General features: G+C 38.2%; 1 protein-coding gene across 1 annotated transcript in view; it reads left to right on the top strand.

Moving 5' to 3' along the window:
• Window positions 1-8,671, top strand: part of nubp1 (nucleotide binding protein 1 (MinD homolog, E. coli)) — a 50,816-nt gene extending 42,145 nt beyond the window's left edge. Inside the window, exons 9-11 of the mRNA XM_079841612.1 lie at window positions 1,768-1,870; window positions 2,178-2,261; window positions 8,074-8,671. Of these exons, the coding sequence (XP_079697738.1) occupies window positions 1,768-1,870; window positions 2,178-2,261; window positions 8,074-8,123 (237 nt within the window). The 3' untranslated portion in view covers window positions 8,124-8,671. The remainder of the gene's footprint in view (window positions 1-1,767; window positions 1,871-2,177; window positions 2,262-8,073) is intronic.
• The last annotated feature ends 5,270 nt before the right edge of the window (window positions 8,672-13,941 follow it).

Below are 13,941 nucleotides of genomic sequence, written 5' to 3'. Positions count from 1 at the left end.
ATTTTATTTTTTTATTCTCATCACGGATGCATTTAATTGATCAAAAGTGACAGTAAAGTGACTATTTATAATGTAGCAAAACATGTATCTTTCAAATAAAAGCTGTTCTTTTGAACGTTCTATTTATCAAAGACAGCATTGACATCAGCAACTTTTTTAGCATTGGTAATAATAAATGTTTCTTGTGCAGCAAATCAGCATATTAGAATAATTTCTGAAGGATCATGCAACACTAGCCAGGTTCCCATCCAAGGATTTTTAGCGCATCAAAATGTTTACATGTATAGCTGATGGAACCCATTATCGATCATCAAATGTCGACACAATCTTTTTCCATTTATCTGTAGCGTATAAATTCTATGTCGATTATTCAAATGTCACAAACCAGTTTGGAAACACTTTTTGTCGAGAAATGGGGCTTTAAAGGCCCCCTGAAATCAAAATTGAAGTTTTTTTAGCTTTTAGTATGACTATAAGCTGAATAAGCTGGTGTGTTCCAAAACAATGACAAAATTCGCATTTAGGAGATATAAGCATTCAAAACTTACAGTCTCTCACTTCCGTTAAAATGGATCACAGATTTTGATGACATCATCGCAGACTTCATCTTATCACATCTTCTGTCCAATCAAATGGTCTCTGGAATCTGAAGCGCCCGCCCCCTACACTATAAATAGACCCTGAAGCAGCGGCTGAAATCGGTCAGCTGTTCACATATTTACTATTTTCTACATGGTGAATGGCACATAGCGCACTATACATGCGATAGGAAACGATTTAGAGAGAGTGTAAATAGGCGAATGAAGTCTGGATTCGCGTTACTTTCACGCGCACCGCAGCAGCACACACACACATAGTCTAGACCAGAGCCGTTGACTAGAGACACGAGACGAGAGCGCAGCGTGGATCATATGTGCGAGTCGCCGCATACAATAAAACATATCGGACCCGTTTAAATTCTGCACAGAATGCTGTATTTCAAAGCGATATGGAAGAGATTATGATGATAAACGGTTAGAGATTAGGATGAAACTGGCTTTACCAAACAGAAAGGCTCTAGTCAAACTGTGGTATTAACGAAAAGCTATTGGCTGTTTCAAAAAAGGGGAGGAGCTGCTAACAGCTGGAGCCGTTTCTCTGTAGTTCAAAGGCGCATTAAATCTATTATATTCATATTATTAAATAGTATATTCAATTATTTTATTACTATTGGTAAGAATAAGACTTGTTGCCTCTCAAACATCATTCATCCTTTTTTTTTGTCATTTTGGCAGTTTTTTTACAATCTAATCAAGCATTGATCTAAATAGTCTTCATAACGAAGTAAAAAAAAACATGACACTTGTTAATAAAAATGATTTTATATACAGGGACTACAATTTAAAAATATATAATAACGTTTTGTTTAGATGAGGAAAATCTAGCGCCTTGGTAAAAATAAAAACGGTGCATCTGTCAAACGAAGGAAGGCTGTTGGAGTTTCCAATACTTACAATTCAAATAGAAAAGAAATGTCAAAGATTGTCAGGGAATAACAACTTAAATTCCATTCTTTTCATCACACAAAGAAGTTGTACAATTTCAGTAGACTTGCTTTTTTATGATGCATTTGCATCCTTTTTTTAAAACGCTCCATTGCATGGAAAAGAGTGATTCAATTATGTGCATTACAGAAGAATGAAAGTCGTACATGTTTGAAATGACACAAGGGTGACTGACCTGTCACATTATATATTGTTTTTTAATACCCTTTGTCTCTGTTTACAGAATACTTCGCAGATATTTCCTCTGACCACAGGAGGAGCACAGAGAATGTGTGAAGAGCTAAATCTCCCTCTTTTGGGCAGAGTACCCCTGGACCCACGGATAGGTACCAGGAGCATTAATCTTTTAGCATTCACAAGGAAGAGAATGTTTTAAACTAGATTAAATAGTGATGAAATACTGTTCCGCATTAAGTGGTCAAAACATGAGGAAGTTTAACAATTTACACCGTAGCACTGTGGTGCGTCCCGTTTCTTGATTTTGTGAGAGTGTTTCCTTGTTTTTATATTTACAACGTGTAAGTCAGTAGATTGAATCATGTACAAAAAAAAACTCCCTAAAACATTTGAAGAAAAGTCAGCAGCCAGCAGTTTCTAGTTCTCAAAATGTACTTCTGTATTTTGCTTTTCAAGGGAAAAGCTGTGATGAGGGAAAGTCTTTCCTAACTGAAGTTCCAGAATCTCCTGCAGCAGTGGCCTATCGGAGCATAGTCCAGAGTAAGTCATCCAAACGCCAGCAAGCCTCTCTTTACTTTACTTACTTTTCCCATAAGATAATGAACTGACATAACTTACCATTCTGGTAATGCCACTTTAGTGTGTACCTAGCAGTCCTAATTACTGGTGTAGACAAACCAACAATTGCTGGGGGGTAGAATTTCTCAGTTTTTATTTTTTTTTTTTTATCAATTACAATATGCAAATTAAAAATTCAATAGGCCTATTTATCTTTTATGTGGATAGTACATTAATGTTCAATATTATACCCTTTTATTTAGGGCTGTGCGTCGGTTAACGTGACAATGCCAAAACACATTTCTGCACACGTGAATGCTGTTTTGAGTGGATATTAGGACACTGGGGAAGTACAAAGCTTTGTTTACAAAAGAAATGGCAACCAAATGTTACATTGCAAGCATGTAAATATTTGGATTCGTGCCGAATGAGCGAGGCAGGCTATGTGAGTCCAGAAATTAGAATTAAGCCATAATTTGACTTTGTATTCTGTTTTACGATTCTGTTTCTACGAATTTAACAATATTCAGTGATTTTATTCCTCTGGACATGGAATCTCTTGTTTCTTTTCCCAAATCCTCACTAGGGTTGGGTATCGTTTGAATTTTAACGATTCCGATTCTTATCGATTCCTAATTTCGATTCCAATAAGGTTAAAAAAAAAAAGAAACCTTAGATATCATTCACATTTATTCCAAGTCTTATTGTAGAACATTTCATAGGAGCTGAATACCATGAAAAAAAATCAACAGGCTAAGAACACTTACACAAGGAACTTTTGCCTATGGTTTAAAAATACCAGAGGAAGCATAACTACCGTAAAACTTCAAATAATAGCCCGGGCTTCTATTTACCCAAATCGCCGAACTGCACCGGCTTGTATTTGAAACAGGCGTCTATAAGAGACAGGCCTTTAATTTACTGTTGAGATGTTCAAGCATGACAGTAGGAGGTTACCACATTATATTACGTTTTATTTATAATTAATTTGAATGTGTTTAACAAATCATTTAATGTAAGAAATGTCTTAGATTATTGGCAGCGCAAAAAACGAAACGATGTGACAGCAATGGGCAGAACAATATAAGTTACCGCTAAAATCCATCGAGCATATGAACTTGTTGCCCGAAACACATCAACAAGAAAGAATGAAGGCCACCCTGTAAAACAACTGCAATCATGTGATAGAAAATTACTCTATTCATCACTATCATCATCCCCGCGATCCTCAATTACAAGTTCATTGGCGAATTCCTCCTCCTCGTCACTCTCCTCCCCCTCCCTCTCTCTGCCTGCCTTGCTTGCACTAACAGCTCCCGCCCAGATGCGCACGGCTCTCCCTCTTGCGCTACTGTCAGGCCACATACCTAAGATAACATCCCGAAGTTAATGAAATATATTATTTCCTCTTTCTCCCTCGCACACACAAACACACACGAGTGCGTGTGCGCGCAAGCATACCTTAAAGGATTTTTCCCACGCTTGAAATTTGACAACTGTCAGCTTAAATGTCAAATCATACTTTTTTCTTTTTGTCTCCATGATGGTATTGAGAGAATTAAGAAAAACTGAAGACTGAAAGTTCGTTATTACCTCTTTGTTATGTTGCCATAGTGAGGAATCGTTCATGAACGGTTGCGTCTGTCACGTGAAATCTAATCAAAACATAGAACAGACGATCTGACGGGTTTGAGAAGATCAAATACAACCCGATACTAAAAAACAGACCCGGCCTCTATTTGAGACCGGCCTTTATTTACCCAAACCTGTCATCACACCAGGCATTTAAAAGAGACAGGCGTCTATTTGGGACTCGGCTATTATTTGAAGTTTTACGGGTAATATAAATTTCAAGCATTATTGAAGACAGTTAAGCACTCAGTAATCAAAAAAGAACAAATAAATTATCAATTGCACAAAAAATACAATTGAGATATACCAGAGGAAGCATAACTAATATACATTTCAAGCATTATTGAAGACAATTAAACACTCAGTAATCAAAAAAGAACAAATAATTTATCAATTGCACAAAAAATGATAAATATACTGATAAATATAAAAAATAATGATAAAGTGTATCTTTGCACAAAGATATAAATATAGAAAGAAAGAAACATTTTCAGGTATTCAGGTACAGAAACTGTATAATCAAATGTAAAATAACACTGCACTTTATTAATAAAATAAAGGCTATACATTACAAATAGTTCAATTATATTCTGTCTAGAACAGCGATTGAGTTTTCTCGTTGTCTTTTGTTTGATTGATGTTGTCATGGAGACGGCATCCAGAAAATCTGCCGTCACTTTAAGAGCTGCACGGATTACACATACGTTTTCATCTTTTCTTCTTAAGACATAACCAACTGTGTTTACGAGAATATTTTGACATATTTTGTGCGTATTTGTCCGTTTGTGTGCTGTGAAAAAAGACGAGGAAGAGAACTCGGCTAATTCGGTTTTGATTTCTCTGGCAGCTCAACGTCAAATAGCCTATAATATCTTGCTCGTGTGGAAGACCTCATGCGAAAATTCGCTCTTCTGACCTTTTACAACCAGTCAATTGCTTTGGAACATCAGAAGAAAACAAAGATATTAGACGAGATGGGCTCTGTCCTGCTTGTGTCCCACAGTCCTATCAAAGCGTAGAGTGGAACATACGACTAAACATTTATCTTTGTGGAAAATATTATTAAACTTGGCTTACTTAAATTTGTGTTGCTTTCCATGTTGAAGGACTTTGTAACCTATTGTTTAAATTTGAATGCACTTTTAATGTTTGTTGTTTTGCCATAAACGGGTGTGTCCGACGCAAGGGGGGCCTGAACTAAAGACACTGAACTAAAGGACAGGCTTCCCCTGAGATGAAGGGTAAACACCTGCAAATACAAACAACACATATAATATAAAGACAGTATGTTAGCAGTTTGATTGAGATCATTTATTTCCCATTCTTTTTAAGAAAAACAGTTTTTTACAAAGGTTTTTAATGAGTTGTGAAACTCAATGGGCATAAGATATTTAAAAGGAGTGCCAAGAATGCTTAAGATAACTTTCTGAGAACTTGATTTATGCAGAATCTGTCTTCCCCTTTTTGGTTCCTTAAAGATGTTGCACTTGATCTATTTCTCTTGATCCATATATACTCTTTTACCACTCTATTAGGTACAAGCTGTATCCTTTTCAGACTGTGATGATGCATTTCATCAACAGCACTTTAAAAAAAATCACGTTTTAGAAAAATGTATAACACTATACTTTGTGTTATATTACCTTCAGGGCCGTAAATCACGGGGGGGACAGGACCCCCCCTATCTGAGGGCTGTCCCCCCCTAAAAACCATGCTGAGTATTATAAATAATATAACAATATATACTTAAAATAAATGTGTACGTAGTAAAACAATACAAACGCAAACAGGACAAAAAAATGCGTTTTAAGTTTAGAAACATTTTGAGTCCCCCCTCCCCCCTTGCCCCACAGTGGTTTGATCCACCGCGCACCTCAACTAACGTTACCCATAGACCGTAAAAAATTACCACAAGTTTGGGGAGAGAACAAAGCTCTTCAGACAGCAGTTGTGAAACACCAAGTAGCTGTCAAGGCTATTTTATTCACTTTAAACATCCGATGAAGTGATTCCTTTCTCTTTAAAGGGGCTATATGCGTTTTTCTGAAATTTAAACTCGCGACTGACACCTGTGGCCAAAAAACAGAACTGCTCTTATTTTCTGCTCGCTCTCGCAGCGGTGGTGACGTCACATCCGCAGACAGCGCGGGAAAAATCCGACCCGACAGAAAATAGGAAAAATAGGATACAGGCTTATAGGTGCACCTACTGTGAGCGGACAAGGTGTCAGTATGCTCATCAGGAGATGTTTGAGTCATAAATGGTAAAATAAAAAGGCTATTGTTACGTTTATTTTGGGGAAAAAGTTGCATATAGCCCCTTTAATACAGATTAGGCAAAACACTGTTAACATCACTTGCCCACCGCGGCACCGCCCCGGGCCACCGTCGTTTTCATTTTTATAGTAATAAAATCATTTATTTCAGTTAGAGAACAGACACAACAACTAAAAACTGAATGACAATTGAGCACGAGCCGAACGAGCAAACAGCTGACAGACAAGATGATCGAAGATTTGGTTTCAAAGCGAAATGTAAAAGCGCCTATTTAAGGGAGTGTGTCATTGTAGTTTTGTTGCTGTGTTTTTCATTACGAATAATAGGCTAATGAACCCAAAATTCAAGCAACTCGCCCCCAAATTCTAAAACTTGGCGCTAATTCTAAACCGAAAGTATATGCGCACGGCCGTTCTGTCAGATCTGTGTAGGGTTTTGCTCAATATGATGATAAGTGGCAGATCAGAGGGCTTGCTGCAGTTGAATATCTAAATATCTGAATATCATAGTATAAAATACTATGTGGAGGACGCAAGATAATTTTATAATTATAATATGACTGCGTGGTGAACCTTAATCGTATTTAAACAACTATCGCTTTGTGTTGTTGCTGGTCAGATAAAATTTTCAGTACACCAAAAAGCCAAATATGTACGAAATGTTTTTTTTTTTTTGTGGTACACATATCCTTACAAGTACGATTTTGGCTGTATTATTTGTGTCCCATTCAAAAATTGCTCTTGAGAAATTTCATGTTTATTGTCCCCCCCAACTATTAGATGTAATTTACGCCCTTGATTACATTGGAAGTATATTGCAAAAAAATAAATGTGAAAAGGGCCCATGGAGAAGAAATTTGATCTGAGAGATTTTGCCAGAATCTGTGATTTCAGAAATAAATGGGCCTTATTCATGAATTTATAATGTTCCAAAATGTTCCATTATTATGTAAATCGTTGAATTGAATCAAATCCAACTATTTATGTATTTGTTAACCTCAGAACCACATTTGTGTTTGTTTGTTTGTTTGTTTGTATGTTTTTTACTTTGAAATATCACCAGTATTCCTGCACACATAAAAAAAGATGCCATAACAACCAAACAGCAACTATGATCTTTGACCTCAGTTTAGCATTAACCAAAACTCTGTCTGCTGTTAACTGACCTGCCTATATATAGCCTAGATTTTATGATATAATCATTCACCATGGATTCCAAAAGAAAACCGAATTGGCGAGAGGAAGAAGCGCTACTGCTTGTTACATGCACAAACATGTTATAAAAGGCAAGTTCAGCCCAACATTAACCAGCGCTGACAAAGAGAATGCCTGCTCTGTCCAAACAATACCGTTTGATTAACTGCTCGTCGTCAAACATTTCAAAAACATTGTCCCTCTCCTGAAAGTTTTGCGGACGTCTCTGTCTCCTCAGTGCCATCAAAAGCCCCTACTGGCAACTCCTAACCACTTGAGACCTCTCGAGCTGTTTTAAAATAGCTGGGAGAGTAAGAGTGATTCTTAGCTTTAAGAAATTTGATAACTTGCTTTCATACTTCGGTTTGAAAGTAGGAGTACATTTCATGAATTCTCAGCACTTAAAACACTAAAATGGCACTTTGAGAAGCTTGATAAATACGGGCCCTGATCTCAATCTGATCTTAGGGAAATAATGTTTAGCTTCTGATAATCAACTTTTCCTTCCTATACCCCGCAAACCTTCCTTTTTTCCCCTTTTTTTAAAGAAGCAGATTACAGAAGTGTGAATTCTTTCGAATCCGGATATCTTGCTATTTTGAATCAATGTTTAGTTAGTTTGCTGTTGTTACATGCTTGGCCTTCATTTGTGCTGACAGTATAAATGTTTCTTTTTTTTTTTTTTTTTCACAGAAATCAGAGATTACTGTTCTTCCCATTCTGCATCAGATGATCCTTGTTGACGTAGAGAACATCCAGCCAGACAGCCGGGGTATCCTATGAATTCAGACAGCATTGTCATGTGATTGGCCATTCACAAAAGAAAGATCATGATTATCTGCTCAATACTCTTGGACACATTTAAAATTAATTTACTTGGTTATGTAACTTTTTAAGACTGATAGCCAGTTTCCTTCAAATCACAGATTTTGGGGAAAGACATTGAGAAGGGAGATCTAAAATATAGTTCTATAAAATAATGTAACTAAAAATTAATTCATGTTTAAAATGGATTTAAAACTAGAGCTCAATGATGCATGTCACGTGGAGCTGTGCGTGAATTCAAGTTTGCAAACTGCAAATGATGAAAGTGAAACAGAAATATAATTGTTACTGTAATTAAATGGACATGTTTCAGCAGACCAGGAAAGAATTGTGGTGTTTATTATCAGAAAACACACAGTGTTCATACAGTGAAATTTTCCTATCATTGAGTAGAGAAATGGCTAATGTTTCATTTTGTTTTAAAGGCTTTGTAAAATTTGCTAATAAATTCTTTAAGACAACAATTTCTACAGTTTCTGATGTAGTATATATTCATAGTGCTACCGTAAGTACTTCAAATCAAGATTTCAGGGAATTTCCATTTTCAAGGTATCTGCAATGTTTGTTTTGAGTCACTGTAAAGTATTTAGGGGTCTTTTTTGTTTGGGCTGCATTTCGAAATCTAATTGATTTCCTTTCATACACATCATTGTGAATGAAGAAGACAGGAAATGCAAGCTCATGGGAATTTTGCTGTTTCAACGGTCAATTCTGCCCTGCAAGAAGTTTCAATTGAAGACGTGTGCCCAATATAAGATTGATACGTCACGCCATGACCTCTTAGCTGATTTTAAAAGAACACAAACTTTAAATCTCTAGGATTTCAGCATCGCAGGAAAGTGGAGTAGATATATGTATGTTTATTAACATTTTGGATGTATTATGTTAAATTATGTTTTTAAAATGCTGCAGAGTGTGACGTCAATGTTGCCGTGTGTAGATATTTCACGTGCTCAAAGTCTACTGTGACCGCTGCTTAAAAATGGAAATCAGCCCATGATTAACTCACCCTCAAGTCATCCTAGGTGTATATGACAGTACAATCTGAGTTATATTAAAAAACGTCCTGGCTCTTCCAAGCTTTATAAAGGCAGTGAATGGCAGTTTCTGTTATGAAGTCTGTAAAAGTGCATCTTTCCATCATATAACTGCTCCACACGGGTCAGTAGGGTTAATAAAGGCCTTCTGAAGCGAAGCGATGCGTTTGTGTGAGAAAAATATACATATTTAAAACTTTACAAACTGTAATCTCTAACTTCCGCTAACTCCCGTTCGTGCGTTCATGAGACTGGCGTTCCAGCGTATGGAGTAGGACACTCCAGTGAGAAAATATGCTAGTTCTCGCGAGAACCAAGTTTTGTTTTGCTCTATCCTCTGCGCTTCTGCGTTCGTCACCGGAACTTACGCCTGCGTCCTACGTCAATCGCTGGAATGCCAGTCTCTGGTGAACGCGCGTACGACAGTTATTGGAAGTTAGTCTAGTAGCCAACTAGGTGAACCCGGAAATGTTGAGTACACCAAAGTTTTATTGCAGAAATGTGAAGTATGGGTCCCCAGCATACAGAAACTGCAGGATACTAATTTGCATATGTTGAGCAATTTGCATAATTAGCATAATTAGCATTATTAGCTTAATCGTCCATTTTGACCACATATTTTGCACTGTATGGCCAATTTATACAATATGTGAGTGGTTTTAGATGTTTTACAGGATGCTGATTTCATTTCTGGCACTTTCAGATTTCAAAGAGTTAATTTTATTACATATTTTGATGTATTTAGGCAAATTTGTATTACTTTCAGACATAATTTTAGGTTATATTTATGGTAAACAAAATAATCTTACATTTCAGAATCATGAGTGCTCTTGTGAATGTTGATGCATTGTTTTCAGGGTGTAGTGATGCTGAATCCCCTCCTGACACTTTTGAGGGTTCAAAATTGCTTTTTGGATAAACAATGAATCTTTGTTAGGCTGAATGTTATGTATTTCTGGAGGAAAAAGCAATGCGGGTATTTGACATAACTTGGATCCTGCAACTGTACAATACATATTAATGGGGTAGCTCTTTAAGACACCCAATGAGATGACATCATCTAAGCCCATCACCATGTGTGATCAACAAACTATGTACAAATATACACTATACACCTGCCATACAACACAGGCCCTGCAAGTCGCTAGGGCAACAGAAGGGCTGCCCAGGTTGGTCCGCAAGTCGCAAGATCCAATGAGGACCCAGTTAAAACTCCGCCAGACGCAAGAGTTAAAACTGAGTCTGGGCAACCCGGGTCAGCCCGCCAGACGCAAGGCTAACCAAGAGGGCCTCACCTCCGCACCACGCCAAACATGTAGAATATATACATGCCATACAAGACAGGCCCGCAAGTCGTAAGGGCCATGCCTGAATTGCAGAAGGGCTGTCCAGGTTAGTCCGCAAGTCACAAGATCCAACGAGGACCCAGTTAAAACTCCGCCAGAGTTAAAACTGAGTCTGAGCAACACGGGTCAGCCCGCCAGATGCAAGGCTAACCAAGAGGGCCTCACCTCCACACCACACAAAGCACACAATGGCTACCACCTTCAGGCAAACTGCTATGCCTCACAATTAATTAACAAAAGGCAGCCTCATCATCTTCACCATCCTCATCTGTTCTGTCATCATCTTCTCCAGGCCCTTCATCCCTCTCTTTGTGTTCTTGGTGTTGTGCAAGTATGTTGCAGCATATACCATCATTGCCTTTGCAGGAACAATAACTGGTACAGGCCAGACCTGCAGCTGCACAGCTGTACTTTGCTGATGTGCAAGGTTTCAACCCGGCTTTGCAACCACAGCTGACAACATCTAAGTGTTCCTCTGATTGTACAGAGCCAGAAAGAAAGCCCTTGTTGCTTTGTGGTCTGTAAATCTGTGGCTTCTGCCTCTCCAATACAGTGGAGAAGCTTAACAGGTATGACTCTCATGGCCTTGAGTGCAGACACCTTCCCCTTCCTGACAGGATATGAGGTGGTATCACATCCCGAAAGAGCATGCATGGCCAGATGGCTACATTGGTCACCCAGATTGTCTGCAGTTGCATTTATGCTGAGAACAGTGCCATTACATTTTTTCATCTTGAATTACACTTTCATGCCTAAAGCTGCCAAGGTCGTATTCATGAGGCAATGGAATATTCTGGACCTCTGCCCGCACTTTTCTGACAACCTTGATGACATCATCATCATCGTCATTGGAGAGGCCAGTTTATCCTACTAATTTGAGTGATTTACCAATGTACTGCCTAAAGCCAACAATCGTCTGGCATCCTTCAACTCTCAGTACAATAACGGCATCACCATAAAATCACACAGGTTGGCTAGCATTTACTTCTGACACAAACTCCCAGAATTAGTTACAAAAACATAATGTAATTCGATGATGATTACACTCATGTGGTCTATGACCAAAGCTAGGCAGCTGTCAATTGGTTACCTTCCTGAAAGCATTGTAACACTTGGAGTGATACTGAGCATCAGCTGCAGGTAGGTCCATGATGCCATTAACCCTTAGCTTCACAACTTCTGCCCAATCATCCTGCCACAGAACAAGCACTGTTTTGAAAGGCATAGAGTTGAGAGCGAATGATTCGCTTTCCAGGCTGACTCTGACATGAGTCTGACTTGTGTTTGCTCACATTTCTAGAGCGAGAAGTATGAGATCTAGCAAGATTTGTGACATAGCACAGAATCTGATGAAGCACCATCCGTAGCAATAATGTTTGACAAAGTCATGTATGGTTGTGTCTCCGAGCTCCTAGCTCTTAATTAGCATAGTAGCGATTCCTTTGGAATATTTTAAAGTCGCCATTTTTGCCACTACATGGTGCAAACAGACACTTCTTTCCCGACATTTCGACCTGATCAAACCATCTCTCTTTGTTTTGAAAGTACTTTACCCTAGAGTCGAACTGTTAAATAATCCTCCACAACAACTTCAGAAAGCAGCAAAAACACTGAATATTGACTGTTTTTAATCCTTTCCTTATCAAACCACAAGAATACGAACATTTTAAATAATGGTAACTAATTTTAATGGAATGCACAAAATGGATCTGACTAGAAAATCAAAATGTATTGAACAATACTGTCATTATAACTACCACCTTTTATCTTAAGTCCCTGTAAAGGCAATTCTGAGATTTGTTTCTAAACACATTATAAATGTTAGAAATGTATTGCTGAAACACATTACAAAGACTGTGAACTATGAAGTACTGAATTCAGAAGTTAGACCGTTAAACAGTTTTTCACCGTTGCTGTGTTCAGGATTTTCTGGGCGGGGCTAAAACGGTGGCTCGATGACGCACTGGAGCCACCGAGCCTGGCTCCTCCCCTAACACGATCATAACTAGAGCACATTCGCATCAGTTCGATCGAGAGTTACTGTTAGTCAACAACTTACATAACAGCTTACAAAACAAAAACGATGAAGAGGTGGATTTATTTTGTGAACAGCAGCCTTGATGGAGAGCTGAGAATGATCATCACCGACACCTGCCTCTGCAGTGACTTTACACCGGATCGTTTTACAAACTTTCACCGGAGACAACTGGGATTCACTGATAATCCGCTGCAGAACCGACTATCCCCCGCCCAGGCCTTCATCCTCCCGTCCCGCCGACATCTGGTGCGTCGTGATCATAGATGCTCGTGATCAGTGAGTGTTGTCTTGTGTGCTACTGCCGCTTTCCCGCGAGTGGGCGTGGTTTCGGCGCCGACAGCGGACACACCCCCAGCGTTTGAGAGCAGAGAATGCTGCTCATTTTTTCAGGTTTTTGATAAGCTATTTTATCTACTTCCCGGATTTTTTTTTTATTCAAATTTGGCTGGGTGGTTAATAACACATTTATCTGTGGTATGAGGAACTCAGAACACATGTTTAGTTTTGACTTTACAGGGACTAATGTGAAAACATAAGTAATGTCAACCTCAAAATGTCAACATTTAATCCCATGACTGACTTTTGTACGAATATTAAGGCGATTATAAGAAAAAAATATTTGCAAGGTGAATTTCGACTTTAAAACTATAGACTATAGGCTCCCTTGCTTTACAACATACTTATTATAAATACAACACTGCAACAGCTTATTTGCATAAAAACATGACCTGACCTCAAGAAATGTAAACGATTGTAGGTTATCAACGTTCACGTCAAAGAGCAAGAGCTCTTGTGATTCTGAAATGTGAGATCATTGTGTTTACCATGAAAATAACCTAAAATTTTGTCCGAAATTAATACAAAAAAGACTAAATTTATCCAAATTTGCTATAGAATTACCATTTTGTAATCTGAAAGTGCCAGATATGAAATCAGCATCCTCTAAAACATCTAAAACCACTCACATATTGTAAAAACTGGCCATACAGTGCAAAATATGTGGTCAAAATGGACGATTAAGCTAATAATGCTAATTATGCAAATTGCTCAACATATGCAAATTAGCATCCAGCAGTTTCTGTATGCTGGGGACCCATACTTCACATTTCTGCAATAAAACTTTGGTGTACTCAACATTTCCGGGTTCACAATGGGGCTCTATGGGCTGGCTACTAGACTAGAGATTACAGTTTGTAAAGTTTTACATATGAGGGTGAGTAAATCATATCCCTTTAACGACAATGTAGTAGTATTTCAGCTTGTATTTGGATGCAAATTAGTATCAGATGAGCCACTGGCACAGCTTACCCCGAAG

Source organism: Gobio gobio (genome assembly GCF_949357685.1).
Source record: "Gobio gobio genome assembly, chromosome: 1".
NCBI lineage: Eukaryota > Metazoa > Chordata > Actinopteri > Cypriniformes > Gobionidae > Gobio > Gobio gobio.
This window is presented reverse-complemented; position numbering and strand designations above follow the sequence as displayed.